This window comes from Oncorhynchus nerka, linkage group LG12 (assembly GCF_034236695.1).
Source record: "Oncorhynchus nerka isolate Pitt River linkage group LG12, Oner_Uvic_2.0, whole genome shotgun sequence".
Taxonomy (NCBI): Eukaryota; Metazoa; Chordata; class Actinopteri; order Salmoniformes; family Salmonidae; genus Oncorhynchus; species Oncorhynchus nerka.
Genome location: NC_088407.1, coordinates 91,432,243 through 91,454,048, shown reverse-complemented (window position 1 = coordinate 91,454,048; position 21,806 = coordinate 91,432,243). Strand labels below are relative to the sequence as shown.

The 21,806-nt window shown below is 50.8% G+C and overlaps 1 protein-coding gene across 2 annotated transcripts; it reads right to left on the bottom strand.

Moving 5' to 3' along the window:
- Window positions 1-2,724: 2,724 nt before the first annotated feature.
- ap5s1 (adaptor related protein complex 5 subunit sigma 1) lies at window positions 2,725-15,567 on the bottom strand. 2 transcript variants are annotated; one of them, XM_029656220.2, is made up of 3 exons: window positions 15,249-15,567; window positions 12,564-12,864; window positions 2,725-3,798 (listed from the first exon to the last, which is right to left on the bottom strand). In XM_029656220.2, exons 1-3 carry the CDS (start codon window positions 15,428-15,430, stop codon window positions 3,670-3,672), a joined length of 612 nt encoding a protein of 203 aa, XP_029512080.1. In that variant the 5' UTR covers window positions 15,431-15,567; the 3' UTR covers window positions 2,725-3,669. The 2 variants fall into 2 exon arrangements, with proteins under 2 accessions (XP_029512080.1, XP_029512081.1); XM_029656221.2 differs by having other exon boundaries at window positions 12,573-12,864; window positions 15,249-15,566.
- Window positions 15,568-21,806: the final 6,239 nt, after the last annotated feature.

The window sequence follows — 21,806 nt, the reverse complement described above, 5'->3', positions numbered from 1 at the left end:
TAGTGGTGGTGATGGTAGTAGTAGTGGTGGTGATGGTAGTAGTAGTGGTGGTGATGGTAGTAGTAGTGGTGGTGATGGTAGTAGTGGTGGTGGTGATGGTAGTAGTGGTGGTGGTGATGGTAGTAGTAGTGGTGGTGATGGTAGTAGTGGTGGTGGTGATGGTAGTAGTGGTGGTAGTGACAGCAGTAGTAGGGGTAGAGACAGCAGTAGTAGGGGTAGAGACAGCAGTAGTAGTGGTAGTGACAGCAGTAGTAGTGGTAGTGACAGCAGTAGTAGGGGTAGTGACAGCAGTAGTAGGGGTAGTGACAGCAGTAGTAGGGGTAGAGACAGCAGTAGTAGTGGTAGTGACAGTAGTAGTAGGGGTAGAGACAGCAGTAGTTATGGTGGTGATGGTAGTCGTAGTGGTGGTGATGGTAGTAGTAGTGGTGGTGACAGCAGTAGTAGGGGTAGTGACAGCAGTAGTAATGGTAGAGACAGCAGTAGTAGGGGTAGTGACAGCAGTAGTAGGGGTAGTGACAGCAGTAGTAATGGTAGAGACAGCAGTAGTAGTGGTGGTGACAGCAGTAGTAGGGGTAGTGACAGCAGTAGTAATGGTAGTGACAGCAGTAGTAGTAGTGTAGTAGTGGTGGTGACAGCAGTAGTAGGGGTAGTGACAGCAGTAGTAGTGGTAGTGACAGCAGTAGTAATGGTAGTGACAGCAGTAGTAATGGTAGTGACAGCAGTAGTAGGGGTAGTGACAGCAGTAGTAGGGGTAGTGACAGCAGTAGTAGGGGTAGTGACAGCAGTAGTAATGGTAGTGACAGCAGTAGTAATGGTAGTGACAGCAGTAGTAGGGGTAGTGACAGCAGTAGTAATGGTGGTGACAGCAGTAGTAGGGGTAGTGACAGCAGTAGTAATGGTAGTGACAGCAGTAGTAATGGTAGTGACAGCAGTAGTAGTGGTAGTGACAGCAGTAGTAATGGTGGTGACAGTAGTAGTGGTGGTAGTGACAGCAGTAGTAGTGGTAGTGACAGCAGTAGTAGGGGTAGAGACAGCAGTAGTAATGGTATTGACAGCAGTAGTAATGGTAGTGACAGCAGTAGTAATGGTAGTGACAGCAGTAGTAATGGTAGTGACAGCAGTAGTAATGGTAGTGACAGCAGTAGTAATGGTAGTGACAGCAGTAGTAGCAGGTACAGATGTTGTGACAGTAGTGACAGCAGTAATAGTGGTAGTGACAGCAGTAGTAGGGGTAGTGACAGCAGTAGTGGTAGTGACAGCAGTAGTAGACAGGTGTATTGACAGCAAGACAGCAGTAGTAATGGTAGTGACAGCAGTAGTAGTGGTAGTGACAGCAGTAGTAGGGGTAGTGACAGCAGTAGTAGTGGTAGTGACAGCAGTAGTAGTGGTAGTGACAGCAGTAGTAGTGGTAATGGCAGCAGTAATGGTAGTAATGGTAGTAATATCAGTAGTAATGGTAGTAATAGCAGTAGTAATGGTAGTAATAGCAGTAGTAATGGTAGTAGTGATGGTAGTGACGGCAGTAGTAATGGTAGTAATGGTAGCAGTAATGGTAGTGACAGCAGTAGTAATGGTAGTAATGGTAGTGACAGCAGTAGTAATGGCAGCAGTAATGGTAGTAATAGCAGTAGTAATGGTAGTAATAGCAGTAGTAATGGTAGTAATGGTCATGCCACCATTTCGTTGCTTTTTGAGAAGTGTAACTTGGTCCAATAACATTGTCATAAAGTGCACATGTTCAACTTAATAAAAACATTGCTTTCCATACAGATGTTGTGTGGCGTACAGAGATGAGGTAGCCATTCAAAAATAATGCCATACACTTATTGCACACAGAGTGAGTCCATGCAACTTATTATGAGACTTGTTAAGCACATTTTTACTCCTGAACTTATTTAGGCTCCTTGCCATAAACAAAGAGGTTGAATACTTATTGACTCAAGACATTTCAGATTTTCACTTTTAATTCATTTGTAAAAACTTTAAAAAAAAAAAAAAAAATCCACTTTGACATTATGGGGTATTGTGTGTAGGCCAGTGACACAACATCTCAATTTAATAAAATGTTTTATTCAAGCTGTAACACAAGAAAAGAGCTCTACCAATCAACACAGAGCTCTACCAATCAACACAGAGCTCTACCAATCAACACAGAGCTCTACCAATCAACACAGAGCTCTACCAATCAACACAGAGCTCTACCAATCAACACAGAGCTCTACCAATCAACACAGAGCTCTACCAATCAACACAGAGCTCTACCAATCAACACAGAGCTCTACCAATCAACACAGAGCTCTACCAATCAACACAGAGCTCTACCAATCAACACAGAGCTCTACCAATCAACACAGAGCTCTACCAATCAACACAGAGCTCTACCAATCAACACAGAGCTCTACCAATCAACACAGAGCTCTACCAATCAACACAGAGCTCTACCAATCAACACAGAGCTCTACCAATCAACACAGAGCTCTACCAATCAACACAGAGCTCTACCAATCAACACAGAGCTCTACCAATCAACACAGAGCTCTACCAATCAACACAGAGCTCTACCAATCAACACAGAGCTCTACCAATCAACACAGAGCTCTACCAATCAACACAGAGCTCTACCAATCAACACAGAGCTCTACCAATCAACACAGAGCTCTACCAATCAACACAGAGCTCTACCAATCAACACAGAGCTCTACCAATCAACACAGAGCTCTACCAATCAACACAGAGCTCTACCAATCAACACAGAGCTCTACCAATCAACACAGAGCTCTACCAATCAACACAGAGCTCTACCAATCAACACAGAGCTCTACCAATCAACATAGAGCTCTACCAATCTCTAGAGATCTAACCCACTGTTCCCCGGCGCCCCGGTACATCAAAGGTGGTGTCAGAGGAAGGCCTCAACAAACTGTCAAGGACTCCAGTCATCCAAGTCCTACTGTTCTCTCTGCTACAGCACGGCAAGCGGTACCGGAGCGCCATGTCTGGGACCAAAAGGCTCCTGAACAGCTTCTACCCCCGAGCCATCAGACTGCTGAACGGTTCATCCAATGGCTACCTGGACTATTTGCATTGACCCCCCTCCCCCCTCCCACTCCCCCTTACTTTAGTAAATATTTTCTTAACTCTTATTTTTCTTAAAAATAGTTAAGGGCTTGTAAGTAAGCATTGCCCAGTAAGGCGTGTTGTATTCAGCACGTGACAAATATATACCTCTGCCACAAAGGGTACTTTTCCATCGCCTGGATGGGTAAGGGCACAGACAGAGAGACAGTTCAGACACTCTTCAGGCCATTATTGAATGCAGCTTTGTGACAATAACAGTCTCTGTGAGATGGATAGTTGTGTCTTTCTGTTCTGGACCCCTCAGGTCAACTCACTTCCTGTTTGCCCGTGGTATCAACCCACTTCCTGTTTGCCCGTGGTATCAACCCACTTCCTGTTTGCCCGTGCTATCCCAAGGGAGAGAAGAGGAAGGTCCGTGTAGTTCACTCCTATTCTCCAAGGGTAGTGTTCATTAGAGAGCGGCGTAATAAAAATGTTTTCAACGTTAAGTTGAACAACAAGCTAGTCGTTTTTTATTTTAAAGTTTGGATAAAGCATCTCGCCGTTTTCAGACCTTCTTTTAGGCATAATACGCCATCCTCTCCTTCTCTCTCATTGGGCCATGTAATTAGCCAGCTCCTTCTCCAGACTCTGAGTGAAGCGATGGTTGAGGAACAGCAGCTGACCGTGTGGTAATAGACGATGGAGCAGGACATCAATACGGTCACTCTTCAACAGGACCTGAAGAATAAAACAAAACTTTAGAAGAAGACAGGCAGGTTTTCCTCTAACTTTGTCCCTAGGATTTACTCATATTTATTTCAATCCTGACAAACTCCCCAGTCCCTGTCAGTGACAAGCATACCCATAACATGATGCTGTCACCACAATACCTGGAAACACTTAAAAGCTCTGCCTCACTCTTCTGAACACAAATATTAATGTCAAAGAAACACCATAATGGCTTTCAAAGAAGTGTTGAGTTGAATGGTTTAGTCTCAGTTCTGACAAAAATTTGATTGAAAGTCAGAGATAAGGTTTGAATATTGCTGTGCGTCAATTAGCAATTTTTGACAAAACAATGAACATTCAGTATTCACAGCCCTAGACTTTTCCACATTTTATTGTGTTACTTATTCTAAATTGGACAGGGGGAAAAAACTCTCATCTACACACAAAACCCCACAATGACAAAGAAAAACAGGTTTCTAGACATTTATGTATAAATTATTTTTGGAAATATCACATTTACGTTTTCAGAACCTCAGTACTTTGTTGAAGAGTCTTTGGCAGCGATTACAGCCTCCAGTCTTCTTGGGTATGACGCTACAAGCTTGGCACACCTGTATTTGGGGAGTTTCTCCCATTCTTCTCTGCACATCCTCTCAAGCTCTGTCAGGTTGGATGGGGAGTGTCGCTGCACAGCTATTTTCAGGTCTCTCCAGAGATCTTAGATCGGGATCAAGTCGAGGCATTGGCTGGGCCACTCAAAGACATTTAGAGACTTGTCCCAAAGCCACTCCTGTGGTGTATTGTCTGTGTGCTTAGGGTCGTTGTCCTGTTGGAAGGTGAACCTTCGCCCCAGTCTGAGGTCTTAAGCGCTCTGGGGCAGGTTTTCATCAAGGATCTCTCTGTACTTTGCTCCATTCATCATTTCCTCGATCCTGACTAGTCTCCCAGTCCCTGCCGCTGATAGACATCCCCACAGCATGATGCTGCCACCACCATACTTCACCGTAGGGATGGTACCAGGTTTCCTCCAGACCTGACGCTTGGCATTCAGGCCAAAGAATTCAATCTTGGTTTCATCAGACCAGAGAATCTTGTTTTTTATGGTCTGAGAGTCTTTAGGGACCTTTTGGCAAACTCTAAGCAGGTTGTCATGTACTGAGGAGTGGCTTCCATCTGGCCACTATACCATAAGTATAGGCCTGATTGGTAGAGTGCTGCCGAGATGGTTATCCTTCTGGAAGGTTCTCCCATCTCCACAGAGGAACTCTAGAGCTCGTTCAGAGTGACCATTGGGTTCTTGGTCACCTCCCTGACCAAGGCCCTTCTCCCCTGATTGCTCAATTTGGCCAGTGGCCAGTCTTGGTGGTTCCATACTTCTTCAATTTAAGAATGTCTTGGGGACCTTATTTTGATTCCCTTCCCCAGATCTATGCCTCGACACAATCCTGTCTCAGAGCTCTAAGAGTAATCCCTTTGACCTCATGGCTTGGTTTTTGCTCTGACATGCACAGTCAACTGTGGACCTTATATCAACAGGTGTGTGCCTTTACAAATCATGTCCAATCAATTGAATTTACCACAGGTGGACTCCAATCAAGTTGACTGATTGATTGGTAAAGCCCCACCTTATCTCAGCTCACTGGTCACCTGTAGCACGTGCTCAAACAGGTATATTTCACCGTTCACTCCCAAAGCCAATTCCTCCTTTGGCCGCCTTTCCTTCCAGTTCTCTGCTGTCAATGACTGGAACGAATTGCAAAAATCACTGAAGCTGGAAACTCATATCTCCCTCACTAACTTTAAGCACCAGCTGTCAGAGCAGCTCACAGATCACTGCACATAGCCCATCTGTAATAAGCCCATCTAAATACCTCATCCCCATACTGTTATTGAGTTTTTGCACCCCAGTATCTCTACTTGCACACTCATCTATCACTCCAATATTTAATTGCTAAATTGTAATTATCTCACCGCTATGGCCAATTTATTGCCTTACCTCCCTTATCCTACCTCATTTGCACACACAGTATATAGATTTTTCAACTGTATAATTGACTGTATGTTTTGTTTATTCCATGTGTAACTCTGTGTTGCACTGCTTTGCTTTATCTTGGCCAGGTCGCAGTTGTAAATGAGAACTTGTTCTCAACTGGCCTACCTGGTTAAATAAAGGTGAAATTAAATAAATAAATAAAAAGTTGTAGAAACATCTCAAGGATGATCAATGGAAACAGGATACACCTGAGCTCAATTTTGAGTCTCATAGCAGAGATTCTGAATAATACCGTTTTTTATTTTATACATTTGCAAAGATTGTTGTGTTTTTAAACTATTTTTTCCCCAAGTGACCAGGGTGAAGGCTAGGCCCCAGTGACCAGGGTGAAGGCTAGGCCCCAGTGACCAGGGTGAAGGCTAGGCCCCAGTGACCAGGGTGAAGGCTAGGCCCCAGTGACCAGGGTGAAGGCTAGGACCCAGTGACCAGGGTGAAGGCTAGGACCCAGTGACCAGGGTGACCAGGGTGAAGGCTAGGCCCCAGTGACCAGGGTGAAGGCTAGGCCCCAGTGACCAGGGTGAAGGCTAGGCCCCAGTGACCAGGGTGAAGGCTAGGCCCCAGTGACCAGGGTGAAGGCTAGGAGCCAGTGACCAGGGTGAAGGCTAGGCCCCAGTGACCAGGGTGAAGGCAAGGCCCCAGTGACCAGGGTGAAGGCTAGGACCCAGTGACCAGGGTGAAGGCTAGGCCCCAGTGACCAGGGTGAAGGCTAGGCCCCAGCGACCAGGGTGAAGGTTAGGACCCAGCGACCAGGGTGAAGGCTAGGACCCAGTGACCAGGGTGAAGGCTAGGCCCCAGTGACCAGGGTGAAGGCTAGGCCCCAGTGACCAGGGTGAAGGCTAGGCCCCAGTGACCAGGGTGAAGGCTAGGCCCCAGTGACCAGGGTGAAGGCTAGGCCCCAGTGACCAGGGTGAAGGCTAGGCCCCAGTGACCAGGGTGAAGGCTAGGCCCCAGTGACCAGGGTGAAGGCTAGGCCCCAGTGACCAGGGTGAAGGCTAGGCCCCAGTGACCAGGGTGAAGGCTAGGCCCCAGTGACCAGGGTGAAGGCTAGGCCCCAGTGACCAGGGTGAAGGCTAGGCCCCAGTGACCAGGGTGAAGGCTAGGCCCCAGTGACCAGGGTGAAGGCTAGGCCCCAGTGACCAGGGTGAAGGTTAGGACCCAGCGACCAGGGTGAAGGCTAGGACCCAGTGACCAGGGTGAAGGCTAGGACCCAGTGACCAGGGTGAAGGCTAGGACCCAGTGACCAGGGTGAAGGCAAGGCCCCAGTGACCAGGGTGACCAGGGTGAAGGCTAGGACCTAGTGACCAGGGTGAAGGCAAGGCCCCAGTGACCAGGGTGACCAGGGTGAAGGCTAGGACCTAGTGACCAGGGTGAAGGCTAGGCCCCAGTGACCAGGGTGACCAGGGTGAAGGCTAGGACCCAGTGACCAGGGTGAAGGCTAGGCCCCAGTGACCAGGGTGACCAGGGTGAAGGCTAGGCCCCAGTGACCAGGGTGAAGGCTAGGACCCAGTGACCAGGGTGAAGGCTAGGCCCCAGTGACCAGGGTGAAGGCTAGGACCCAGTGACCAGGGTGAAGGCTAGGCCCCAGTGACCAGGGTGAAGGCTAGGCCCCAGTGACCAGGGTGAAGGCTAGGCCCCAGTGACCAGGGTGAAGGCTAGGCCCCAGTGACCAGGGTGAAGGCTAGGACCCAGTGACCAGGGTGAAGGCTAGGCCCCAGTGACCAGGGTGACCAGGGTGAAGGCTAGGCCCCAGTGACCAGGGTGAAGGCTAGGCCCCAGTGACCAGGGTGAAGGCTAGGCCCCAGTGACCAGGGTGAAGGCTAGGAGCTAGTGACCAGGGTGAAGGCTAGACCCAGTGACCAGGGTGAAGGACTAGGGGACCCAGTGACCAGGGTGAAGGCTAGGCCCCAGTGACCAGGGTGAAGGTTGACCCAGCGACCAGGGTGAAGGCTAGGCCCCAGTGACCAGGGTGAAGGTTAGGACCCAGTGACCAGGGTGAAGGCTAGGACCCAGTGACCAGGGTGAAGGCTAGGCCCCAGTGACCAGGGTGAAGGGCTGGGTCCCAGTGACCAGGGTGAAGGCTAGGCCCCAGTGACCAGGGTGAAGGCTAGGCCCCCAGTGACCAGGGGGTAGGACCCAGTGACCAGGGTGAAGGCTAGGACCCAGTGACCAGGGTGACCAGGGTGAAGGCTAGGCCCCAGTGACCAGGGTGAAGGCTAGGCCCCAGTGACCAGGGTGAAGGCTAGGCCCCAGTGACCAGGGTGAAGGCTAGGCCCCAGTGACCAGGGTGAAGGCTAGGAGCCAGTGACCAGGGTGAAGGCTAGGCCCCAGTGACCAGGGTGAAGGCAAGGCCCCAGTGACCAGGGTGAAGGCTAGGACCCAGTGACCAGGGTGAAGGCTAGGCCCCAGTGACCAGGGTGAAGGCTAGGCCCCAGTGACCAGGGTGAAGGTTAGGACCCAGTGACCAGGGTGAAGGCTAGACCCAGTGACCAGGGTGAAGGCTAGGCCCCAGTGACCAGGGTGAAGCTAGGCCCCAGTGACCAGGGGAAGGCTAGGCCCCAGTGACCAGGGTGAAGCTAGGCCCCAGTGACCAGGGTGAAGGCTAGGCCCCAGTGACCAGGGTGAAGGCTAGGCCCCAGTGACCAGGGTGAAGGCTAGGCCCCAGTGACCAGGGTGAAGGCTAGGCCCCAGTGACCAGGGTGAAGGCTAGGCCCCAGTGACCAGGGTGAAGGCCAGGACCCTAGTGACCAGGGTGAAGGGTGAAGGCAGGTGAAGGTTAGGACCCAGTGACCAGGGTGAAGGCTAGGACCCAGTGACCAGGGTGAAGGCTAGGACCCAGTGACCAGGGTGAAGGCTAGGACCCAGTGACCAGGGTGAAGGCAAGGCCCCAGTGACCAGGGTGACCAGGGTGAAGGCTAGGACCTAGTGACCAGGGTGAAGGCAAGGCCCCAGTGACCAGGGTGACCAGGGTGAAGGCTAGGACCTAGTGACCAGGGTGAAGGCTAGGCCCCAGTGACCAGGGTGACCAGGGTGAAGGCTAGGACCCAGTGACCAGGGTGAAGGCTAGGACCTAGTGACCAGGGTGAAGGCTAGGCCCCAGTGACCAGGGTGACCAGGGTGAAGGCTAGGCCCCAGTGACCAGGGTGAAGGCTAGGACCCAGTGACCAGGGTGAAGGCTAGGCCCCAGTGACCAGGGTGAAGGCTAGGACCCAGTGACCAGGGTGAAGGCTAGGCCCCAGTGACCAGGGTGAAGGCTAGGCCCCAGTGACCAGGGTGAAGGCTAGGCCCCAGTGACCAGGGTGAAGGCTAGGCCCCAGTGACCAGGGTGAAGGCTAGGACCCAGTGACCAGGGTGAACAGGCCTAGTGACCAGGGTGACCAGGGTGAAGGCTAGGCCCCAGTGACCAGGGTGAAGGCTAGGCCCCAGTGACCAGGGTGAAGGCTAGGCCCCAGTGACCAGGGTGAAGGCTAGGAGCTAGTGACCAGGGTGAAGGCTAGGACCCAGTGACCAGGGTGAAGGCTAGGACCCAGTGACCAGGGTGAAGGCTAGGCCCCAGTGACCAGGGTGAAGGCTAGGCCCCAGCGACCAGGGTGAAGGTTAGGACCCAGCGACCAGGGTGAAGGCTAGGACCCAGTGACCAGGGTGAGGCTGGGCCCCAGTGACCAGGGTGAAGGCTAGGCCCCAGTGACCAGGGTGAAGGCTAGGCCCCAGTGACCAGGGTGAAGGCAGGCCCCAGTGACCAGGGTGAAGGCTAGGCCCCAGTGACCAGGGTGAAGGCTAGCCCCAGTGACCAGGGTGAAGGCTAGGCCCCAGTGACCAGGGTGAAGGCTAGGCCCCAGTGACCAGGGTGAAGGCTAGGCCCCAGTGACCAGGGTGAGGCCAGGCCCCAGTGACCAGAAGGCAGGCCCCAGTGACCAGGGTGAAGGCTAGCCCCAGTGACCAGGGTGAAGGTTAGGACCCAGCGACCAGGGTGAAGGCTAGGACCCAGTGACCAGGGTGAAGGCTAGGACCCAGTGACCAGGGTGAAGGCTAGGACCCAGTGACCAGGGTGAAGGCAAGGCCCCAGTGACCAGGGTGACCAGGGTGAAGGCTAGGACCTAGTGACCAGGGTGAAGGCAAGGCCCCAGTGACCAGGGTGACCAGGGTGAAGGCTAGGACCTAGTGACCAGGGTGAAGGCTAGGCCCCAGTGACCAGGGTGACCAGGGTGAAGGCTAGGACCCAGTGACCAGGGTGAAGGCTAGGACCTAGTGACCAGGGTGAAGGCTAGGCCCCAGTGACCAGGGTGACCAGGGTGAAGGCAGGGGCCCCAGTGACCAGGGTGAAGGCTAGGACCCAGTGACCAGGGTGAAGGCTAGCCCCAGTGACCAGTGACCAGGGTGAAGGCTAGGACCCAGTGACCAGGGTGAAGGCTAGGCCCCAGTGACCAGGGGTGAAGGCTAGGCCCCAGTGACCAGGGTGAAGGCTAGGCCCCAGTGACCAGGGTGTTGAGCCAGGCCCCAGTGACCAGGGTGAAGGCTAGGACCCAGTGACCAGGGTGAAGGCTAGGCCCCAGTGACCAGGGTGACCAGGGTGAAGGCTAGGCCCCAGTGACCAGGGTGAAGGCTAGGCCCCAGTGACCAGGGTGAAGGCTAGGCCCCAGTGACCAGGGTGAAGGCTAGAAGTGACCAGGCTACAGTGACCAGACCAGGGGTGAAGGGGCCCCCAGTGACCAGGGTGAAGGCTAGGCCCCAGTGACCAGGGTGAAGTGAGCCAGGACCAGGGGTGAAGGCTAGGAGCCAGTGACCAGGGTGAAGGCTAGGCTAGGAGCCAGTGACCAGGGTGAAGGCTAGGAGCCAGTGACCAGGGTGAAGGCTGCCAGTGACCAGGCTAGGAGCCAGTGACCAGGGTGAAGGCTAGGAGCCAGTGACCAGGGTGAAGGCTAGGAGCCAGTGACCAGGGTGAAGGCTAGGAGCCAGTGACCAGGGTGAAGGCTAGGAGCCAGTGACCCAGTGACCAGGGTGAAGCCCTATTCCCAGTGACCAGGGTGAAGGCTAGGAGCCAGTGACCAGGGTGAAGGCTAGAGCCAGTGACCAGGGTAGGCTAGGAGCCAGTGACCAGGTGAAGGCCAGGAGCCAGTGACCAGGGTGAAGGCTAGGAGCCAGTGACCAGGGTGAAGGCTAGGAGCCAGTGCCCAGTGACCAGGGTGAAGGCTAGGGCCCCAGTGACCAGGGTGAACACTAGGCCCCAGTGACCAGGGTGAAGGCTAGGCCCCAGTGACCAGGGTGAAGGCTTAGTGAACACGACCAGGGTGAAGGCTAGGACCCAGTGACCAGGGTGAAGGCTAGGACCCAGTGACAGGGTGAAGGCTAGGACCCAGTGACCAGGGTGAAGCAAGGCCCCAGTGACCAGGGTGACCAGGGTGAAGGCTAGGACCTAGTGACCAGAAACAAGGCCCCAGTGACCAGGGTGACCAGGGTGCCCTATGGACCTAGTGACCAGGGTAGGCTAGCCCCAGTGACCAGGGTGACCAGGGTGAAGGCTAGGACCCAGTGACCAGGGTGAAGGCTAGGACCAGTGACCAGGGTGAGGCTAGGCCCCAGTGACCAGGGTGACCAGGGTGAAGGCTAGTGACACTATGCCCCAGTGACCAGGGTGAAGGCTAGGACCCAGTGACCAGGGTGAAGGCTGGCCCCAGTGACCAGGGTGAAGGCTAGGACCCAGTGACCAGGGTGAAGGCTAGGCCCCAGTGACCAGGGTGAAGGCTAGGCCCCAGTGACCTGTATGTGAAGGCTAGGCCCCAGTGACCAAGGCCCCAGTGACCAGGGTTGCTAGGACCCAGTGACCAGGGTGAAGGCTAGGCCCCAGTGACCAGGGTGAAGGCTAGGCCCCAGTGACCAGGGTGAAGGCTAGGCCCCAGTGACCAGGGTGAAGGCTAGGCCCCAGTGACCAGGGTGAAGGCTAGGAGCTAGTGACCAGGGTGAAGGCTAGGACCCAGTGACCAGGGTGAAGGCTAGGACCCAGTGACCAGGGTGAAGGCTAGGCCCGCCCCAGTGACCAGGGTGAAGGCTAGGCCCCAGTGACCAGGGTGAAGTCTAGGAGCCAGTGACCAGGGTGAAGGCTAGGAGCCAGTGACCAGGGTGAAGGCTAGGACCTAGTGACCAGGGTGAAGGCTAGGAGCCAGTGACCAGGGTGAAGGCTAGGAGCCAGTGACCAGGGTGAAGGCTAGGAGCCAGTGACCAGGGTGAAGGCTAGGAGCCAGTGACCAGGGTGAAGGCTAGGAGCCAGTGACCAGGGTGAAGGCTAGGAGCCAGTGACCAGGGTAGGAGCCAGTGACCAGGGTAGGCTAGGGCCCCAGTGACCAGGGTGAAGGCAGGAGCCAGTGACCAGGGTGAAGGCTAGGAGCCAGTGACCAGGGTGAAGGCTAGGAGCCAGTGACCAGGGTGAAGGCTAGGAGCCAGTGACCAGGGTGAAGGCTAGGAGCCAGTGACCAGGGTGAAGGCTAGGAGCCAGTGACCAGGGTGAAGGCTAGGAGCCAGTGACCAGGGTGAAGGCTAGGCCCCAGTGACCAGGGTGAAGGCTAGGCCCCAGTGACCAGGGTGAAGGCTAGGAGCCAGTGACCAGGGTGAAGGCTAGGCCCCAGTGACCAGGGTGAAGGCTAGGAGCCAGTGACCAGGGTGAAGGCTAGGAGCCAGTGACCAGGGTGAAGGCTAGGACCTAGTGACCAGGGTGAAGGCTTGGACCCACATCTCTCACCTCACTCCCCGTCCCCAGCATGCGTAGATATTCCAGACAGTGTCTGGTGAGGCTCTTCAGGGTCCCCTCAGCCAGAAGCAGGTTCTCATGGGGCTCAGTGACCAGGGTGAAGGCTAGGCTCTGGACCCCCAGCCACAGAGCACTCCTCTCCCCAGCCCAGGGCTCTCCCTTCCCCAGCCGCTGAACCCCGCTGTCAGCCTCTTGGAGAGCCACCAGCTCCTCTCCCAGTACGGCCTCTACCAACACCCGGCCTGACGCCTCACGGGACTGGGTCACTGCACTACGCACCTGCCTGAGAGAGGGATGGAGTAGAGAGAGAGAGAGAGAGTTATTATACCTGCTAGCAACACCCGGCATGAGCAACACCGGACTGGGTCACTGCACTACGCACCTGCCTGAGAGAGGGATGGAGTAGAGAGAGAGAGAGAGTTATTATACCTGCTAGCAACACCCGGCATGAGCAACACCGGACTGGGTCACTGCACTACGCACCTGCCTGAGAGAGGGATGGAGTAGAGAGAGAGAGAGAGAGAGAGAGTTATTATACCTGCTAGCAACACCCGGCATGAGCAACACCGGACTGGGTCACTGCACTACGCACCTGCCTGAGAGACCGAGATGGTATTATGGAAAGAGAGAGATAGTTTGGTCGACACAGACAGTTAGCAACAAGCCCTCGGGAGAGCCGGTGTCCCTCCAGTAATCGAGCGACAGCTTTTTCGCCCATCGTGTCATTCACAGGGAGCCAGCGATGGCCAACTCTGTCAAGCAGCAGCCCTCCTCCCCACCGGCCACCACACAACAGCTGCTAGTCGGAGGCAAGTCGCTGTTTTCAACATCAAGCCAGCAAGCGCGCCTACTTCCTGTCGCCACTTATGTTGACATATGTATAGATTAGGCTACCACCCAGCAATGCAAATCACATCTTGAATGGCAAACTCCCCTCGCCCGCTGGCGGTAGGAATGTATAGCCTTGGGCGTAGTGAAGGCAGAACATAACACAGGGGGAATGTTTTCTACCAACTGGCATCCTGTTCCCCATATATAGTGGACTACTGTTGACCAGAGCCCTATAGAACCCTGTTCCCTATATATAGTGGACTACTGTTGACCAGAGCCCTATTCCCTATATATAGTGGACTACTGTTGACCAGGGCCCTATTCCCTATATATAGTGGACTACTGTTGACCAGGGCCCTATTCCCTATATAGAACACTACTGTTGACCAGGGCCCTATTCCCTATATATAGTGGACTACTGTTGACCAGGACCCTATTCCCTATATAGAACACTACTGTTGACCAGGGCCCTATTCCCTATATATAGTGGACTACTGTTGACCAGGACCCTATATAGAACACTACTGTAGACCAGGACCCTATATAGTACACTACTGTAGACCAGGACCCTATATAGAACACTACTGTAGACCAGGACCCTATATAGTACACTACTGTAGACCAGGACCCTATATAGAACACTACTGTAGACCAGGACCCTATATAGAACACTACTGTAGACCAGGACCCTATATAGTACACTACTGTAGATCAGGACCCTATATAGAACACTACTGTTGACCAGAACCCTATTCCCTATATAGAACACTACTGTTGACCAGAACCCTATTCCCTATATAGAACACTACTGTAGACCAGGACCCTATATAGTACACTACTGTTGACCAGGACCCTATATAGAACACTACTGTTGACCAGGACCCTATATAGAACACTACTGTTGACCAGGACCCTATATAGAACACTACTGTTGACCAGGGCCCTATATAGAACACTACTGTTGACCAGGACCCTATATAGAACACTACTGTTGACCAGGACCCTATATAGAACACTACTGTTGACCAGGGCCCTATTCCCTATATAGAACACTACTGTAGACCAGGACCCTATATAGAACACTACTGTTGACCAGGACCCTATATAGTACACTACTGTTGACCAGGCCCCTATATAGAACACTACTGTTGACCAGGGCCCTATTCCCTATATAGTACACTACTGTTGACCAGAGCCCTATTCCCTATATATAACACTACTGTAGACCAGGACCCTATATAGAACACTACTGTTGACCAGGGCCCTATTCCCTACATAGAACACTACTGTTGACCAGGGCCCTATTCCCTATATAGTACACTACTGTTGACCAGAGCCCTATTCCCTATATAGAACACTACTGTTGACCAGGGCCCTATTCCCTATATAGAACACTACTGTTGACCAGGGCCCTATTCCTATAGTACTATTCCCTATTCCCTATAGTGCACTACTGTTGACCAGGGCCTATTCCCTAGTCACTACTGTTGACCAGGGCCCTATTCCCTATATAGAACACTACTGTTGACCAGGACCCTATTCCCTATATAGAACACTACTGTTGACCAGGACCCTATTCCCTATATAGAACACTACTGTTGACCAGGACCCTATATAGAACACTACTGTTGACCAGGGCCCTATGGAACCATATTCCCTATATAGTGCACTACTGTTGACGATGCCCTACTTACAGTATTGTGCATTCAAAGAAGCTCACGCAGTCACGTTCATATTTGACATTACAGGATTGTCACGTTAGTGGCCTCGCCTGTATGTCAAAACTGCATGCAACAACATTGTATTTCTAGTACAGGTTCCAGGACCGTTGCTCACCTCGCCACCACCGCTACCTTCTCATTTTGCAGAAGCCGCCTCCGTTCCGGTCCCAGTTCACTGTCCGCCCCGGTCAGCGCGCCCTCCTCCGGTCCAAACACACGGGAGTAGAGCACGCGGCTCTCCCCGGGGGCCAGAGTGCTTACCGGGTTAACGGTATGGATCAGGAAACATTGAACCATGGTGTCGCTGTGTGACTTAATGAACTAAGATATCGATCTAGTTAGTCTTTCTCTGTCGATAACTACAGGGATGTCAGATTGCAGGGCTTGTTATGCTCTGCTTCCTGGATTCGATCAGGTGACAAGACAGATGCAGTCATTTGGAGGCAACACTAGAGGGCGCCACTGTCAGCGTAGAGAGCGAGAGCATGAAGAAATGTGTTCATCGAGTGAAACCGAATGAGTGGATCCGGATTTACCAGTGGTTTAAAAAGTACCCAATTGTCATACTTGAGTAAACGTAAAGATACCTTAATAGAAAATGACTCAAGTAAAAGTCAAAGTACTTGTTTTTAAATATACTTAATTATCAAAAGTAAATGTAAGTTCTAAAATATACATAAGTATCAAAAGTGAAAGTATAAATAATTTCAAAGTCCTGATATTAAGCAAACCAGACAGCACCCGTGTTCTTGTTTTGTTTAATATACAGATAGCCAGGGGCACTCTTCAACTCTCCATTTACAAATGAAGCATGTGTTTAGAAATCCTACCTACAACAGGCCTAAATCCTACCTACAACAGGCCTAAATTCTACCTACAACAGGCCTAAATTCTACCTACAACAGTCCTAAATTCTACCTACAACAGTCCTAAATTCTACCTACAACAGGCCTAAATTCTACCTACAACAGGCCTAAATTCTACCTACAACAGGCCTAAATTCTACCTACAACAGGCCTAAATCCTACCTACAACAGGCTTAAATTCTACCTACAACAGTCCTAAATTCTACCTACAACAGACCTAAATCCTACCTACAACAGGCCTAAATCCTACCTACAACAGGCCTAAATTCTACCTACAACAGACCTAAATCCTACCTACAACAGGCCTAAATCCTACCTACAACAGGCCTAAATTCTACCTACAACAGACCTAAATCCTACCTACAACAGGCCTAAATCCTACCTACAACAGGCCTAAATTATACCTACAACAGACCTAAAATCTTATGCAAACTATATTCAATGTTCTCAGATAAGGCCTTTAACACCTACCATACACTTTGTACTTAGTATATATATTTGTAATTATTTTTTACATAGGCAAGGCCTTGGTGTTACCTCATATCCCAGTGATAATGCCTTGCATTACGCCTGGGAAGAAAACACTTACATTGGCTCAATTTACCTCATGGCCATTGGCTCAATTTACCTCATGGCCATTGGCTCAATTGACCTCATGGCCATTGGCTCAATTGACCTCATGGCCATTGGCTCAATTTACCTCATGGCCATTGGCTCAATTTACCTCATGGCCATTGGCTCAATTGACCTCATGGCCATTGGCTCAATTTACCTCATGGCCATTGGCTCAATTGACCTCATGGCCATTGGCTCAATTGACCTCATGGCCATTGGCTCAATTTACCTCATGGCCATTAGCTCAACTTAGCCCAAGGCTATATTAGCCCACACAGCTACAAGGATGCACTTCCATGCTGGGTTTACGACCTCATATTGAAGCTTACAGAGACCCCAGCTGATGTATAGAACAATCATGAAATGATCTACTTTAATTTAGATACAAGCATCACGAAACCTCTAAACACAAATTAATTTGACTTGGTGAAAATGATATTTATTTTTGGGACCGGACTTGCTAACCACTTTTTCCATGTGATTTCTTCCTTCACCAGACTCCGTGAAATGATGACCTCTCCCTAAATATTATTTGGTCAAATTATTAAGTTTGTGTATGATTCCATTGGAAAAAATGTGTCTCAACTAACTCCACTGTTTTTTCTATTTATTTTACTGGGTATGTCGTTTAAGAACTAATTCTTATCTTCAATGACGGCCTAGGAACAGTGGGTTAACTGCCTTGTTCAAGGGAACAGTGGGTTAACTGCCTTGTTCAGGGGAACAGTGGGGTTAACTGCCTTGTTCAGGGGAACAGTGGGGTTAACTGCCTCGTTCAGGGGAACAGTGGGTTAACTGCCTTGTTCAGGGGAACAGTGGGTTAACTGCCTTGTTCAGGGGAACAGGGGGTTAACTGCCTTGTTCAGGGGAACAGTGGGTTAACTGCCTTGTTCAGGGGAACAGTGGGTTAACTGCCTTGTTCAGGGGAACAGTGGGTTAACTGCCTTGTTCAAGGGAACAGTGGGTTAACTGCCTTGTTCAGGGAACAGGGGTTAACTGCCTTGTTCAGGGAACAGGGGTTAACTGCCTTGTTCAGGGAACAGTGGGTTAACTGCCTTGGTCAGAGGAACAGGGGTTAACTGCCTTGTTCAGGGGAACAGGGGGTTAACTGCCTTGTTCAGGGGAACAGGGGGTTAACTGCCTTGTTCAGGGGAACAGGGGGTTAACTGCCTTGTTCAGGGGAACAGTGGGTTAACTGCCTTGGTCAGAGGAACAGGGGGTTAACTGCCTTGTTCAGGGGAACAGGGGGTTAACTGCCTTGTTCAGGGGAACAGGGGGTTAACTGCCTTGTTCAGGGGAACAGGGGGTTAACTGCCTTGTTCAGGGGAACAGGGGGTTAACTGCCTTGTTCAGGGGAACAGTGGGTTAACTGCCTTGTTCAGGGGAACAGGGGGTTAACTGCCTTGTTCAGGGGAACAGTGGGTTAACTGCCTTGTTCAGGGGAACAGTGGGGTTAACTGCCTTGTTCAGGGGAACAGTGGGTTAACTGCCTCGTTCAGGGGAACAGGGGGTTAACTGCCTTGTTCAGGGGAACAGTGGGTTAACTGCCTCGTTCAGGGGAACAGTGGGTTAACTGCCTCGTTCAGGGGAACAGTGGGTTAACTGCCTCGTTCAGGGGCAGAACGACAGGAAATCAATCTTGCAACCTTCCAGTTACTAGTCCAACGCTCTAACCACTAGGCTACCTGCCACCTCTACACTCTAACCACTAGACTACCTGCCACCCCTACGCTCTAACCACTAGGCTACCTGCCACCCCTACGCTCTAACCACTAGGCTACCTGCCACCCCTACGCTCTAACCACTAGGCTACCTGCCACCCCTACGCTCTAACCACTAGGCTACCTGCCACCCCTACGCTCTAACCACTAGACTACCTGCCACCCCTACGCTCTAACCACTAGGCTACCTGCCACCCCTACGCTCTAACCACTAGGCTACCTGCCACCCCTACGCTCTAACCACTAGGCTACCTGCCACCCCTAGGCGCTCTAACCACTAGGCTACCTGCCACCCCTACGCTCTAACCACTAGGCTACCTGCCACCCCTACGCTCTAACCACTAGGCTACCTGCCACCCCTACGCTCTAACCACTAGGCTACCTGCCACCCCTACGCTCTAACCACTAGACTACCTGCCACCCCTACGCTCTAACCACTAGGCTACCTGCCACCCCTACGCTCTAACCACTAGGCTACCTGCCACCCCTACGCTCTAACCACTAGGCTACCTGCCACCCCTACGCTCTAACCACTAGGCTACCTGCCACCCCTACGCTCTAACCACTAGGCTACCTGCCACCCCTACAGTCTAACCACTAGACTACCTGCCACCCCTACGCTCTAACCACTAGACTACCTGCCACCCCTACAGTCTAACCACTAGACTACCTGCCACCCCTACAGTCTAACCACTAGACTACCTGCCACCCCTACAGTCTAACCACTAGACTACCTGCCACCCCTACGCTCTAACCACTAGACTACCTGCCACCCCTACGCTCTAACCACTAGACTACCTGCCACCCCTACGCTCTAACCACTAGGCTACCTGCCACCCCTACGCTCTAACCACTAGACTACCTGCCACCCCTACAGTCTAACCACTAGGCTACCTGCCACCCCTACGCTCTAACCACTAGGCTACCTGCCACCCCTACGCTCTAACCACTAGGCTACCTGCCACCCCTACAGTCTAACCACTAGGCTACCTGCCACCCCTACACTCTAACCACTAGGCTACCTGCCACCCCTACGCTCTAACCACTAGACTACCTGCCACCCCTACAGTCTAACCACTAGACTACCTGCCACCCCTACAGTCTAACCACTAGACTACCTGCCACCCCTACAGTCTAACCACTAGACTACCTGCCACCCCTACGCTCTAACCACTAGACTACCTGCCACCCCTACGCTCTAACCACTAGACTACCTGCCACCCCTACGCTCTAACCACTAGGCTACCTGCCACCCCTACGCTCTAACCACTAGACTACCTACACTCTAAACCACTAGACTACCTGCCACCCCTACAGTCTAACCACTAGGCTACCTGCCACCCCTACGCTCTAACCACTAGGCTACCTGCCACCCCTACGCTCTAACCACTAGGCTACCTGCCACCCCTACAGTCTAACCACTAGGCTACCTGCCACCCCTACACTCTAACCACTAGGCTACCTGCCACCCCTACGCTCTAACCACTAGGCTACCTGCCACCCGTTTAATAACGCCCTGCTTTGACTGCTCATGTCACGTGGTTTGTAGGTTTTAAAAACATTTATTGTTTTTAAGTTGTATTTTTGTATTTTTTATTTTTGTGTGACTGTCCTTGTCTACTAATGTTTTATTACTTGTCAGGAATAGTAACTTCTGCTTCTGCAAAAGCTTTTTCGGGGATCCTAATAAACAAGTGAGGGTTGGCTTCATGCTAGCTGCAGGAGCCATGAAGATAGTTGCTCCTAAGGACTCTATTGTTGTAGAAAGCCTCTGTTGATATTTAACCAGATGGCCACAGCTATATAACCATCTAGCAAGATGACAAATAAACCCTTTAATTCACTCTCCATAACTACACAGCCCATAGATCCAATATTAGCTAGCTGGCTAACGTTAGCTAAATGGTTGACATGATTCGCTAGCTAGCTGTTGTGCTAACTAGGTAAAGTACAAACACTGCATTGACTCTTGGCAGTCAGATGTAGAATAATAACTTAATTATACATGTAGATGATGAGTTGCAAGGGTGTCCTGAGTTTTGTAGTTGCAAATATGTAACTTATTTTGTGAATAAATGCAACCTTGCGTTACGTGATGTGTGAATAAATATAACAACACTTGTAAACAGTTTAAGTTGATATGTGAATAAATTCAATAAAAACCGTGCAAACTACATTTGAGAATGAAATCAACTAATTTACTAAACTTGAGAATCTCCTTCTGTGAATCAAAGCTACACTTTGCAGATGTCGAATCTGTGCGCTCAGAGTTTTACCTGTTACCTTATCAGTTATATCTAAATATGTTTGAGTTACCAAACGTTTTGTGGTAGTAAAAACAGAAGAAGAACACGAGCTCAGGACTTTTTTTTCCGATTTGGAAGCTTTTCTATCGTGCTAAATATGGATTAAATGAGATAATTAATAGCTATCTAGCTAAATGATATTCACAGAATTTGAAAGCTACACCAAGGTGTTGGTGAAGAAGATGAATGGAATAATTAAACAAGTGTTTCCACATAGCATAACCGCTAACAGTACTGATGCTTTTCTATTGGCATTACAGTGTGGCTGGTTATCTAGCATTAGAGGCTTTTTCTCTTGCCTGTATCTAGTGGTTCTTACGTTGTGTATCAGAGCGATGTGTCTAGCTATGTACTTGTTATTTGGTTGAGACTAACAGTAGAAAAATACTTGTTTGCTCTGTGTATATTTGGTGTGTAGTTAGTTGGCTTGGCCTAGTTAGCAAGCTGAGATCTCTGCTCAAGTATGGCTAACGTTAGCTAGCTTGCTAATAATGTTTTGAGGAGGGAATAGGGCTCTGGTCTAAAGCTCCCTGTAGAATCAAGACAAGCGGGGAAGAAGATTTTTGATACAGTTGCTTCATCTGGCTGCTGCTGCAGTGCCCAGGCGAGATAAGCAAGCTAGATGTTGAAGCGATGCAATGATATTCATTTTATTGGCTTGCTATACGAGCTGCTTTTCCTGAAAATGTCTATCTGCAATAGCTAGTTGTTGTGTGTTCTAGTGTCCCGTTAAATGTTACAGCCACAGCATCGTGATCATGCAGACCAGCGAGAAGGAGAAAAGACTACTTTGTGTGAGCTAGCTAGAACAAAACCAACTAGCTAGCTAGAAGATCAGATAAACATGTCGAGGAAAATAATGTGAAGAGCTAGCTATCTGTAGTGATCGTATTATTAGAAATCAACTGTATTTGTGTTACATTCCATATTATGTTTCACTGTAATGAAGTTGTACAAAATTATCAACATCAATAATAATTAATTATTTTTTAATTGTCAAGTGGACTGAATTTTCATTCAAATAATGTTGGATTTTTTAAATGTATTTAACTAGGCAAGTTAGTAAAAATAACAAATTCTTATTTACAATGATGGCCTACACTGGCCAAACCCGGACGACGTTGGGCCAATTGTGGGACTCCCAATCACGGCCGGTTGTGATACA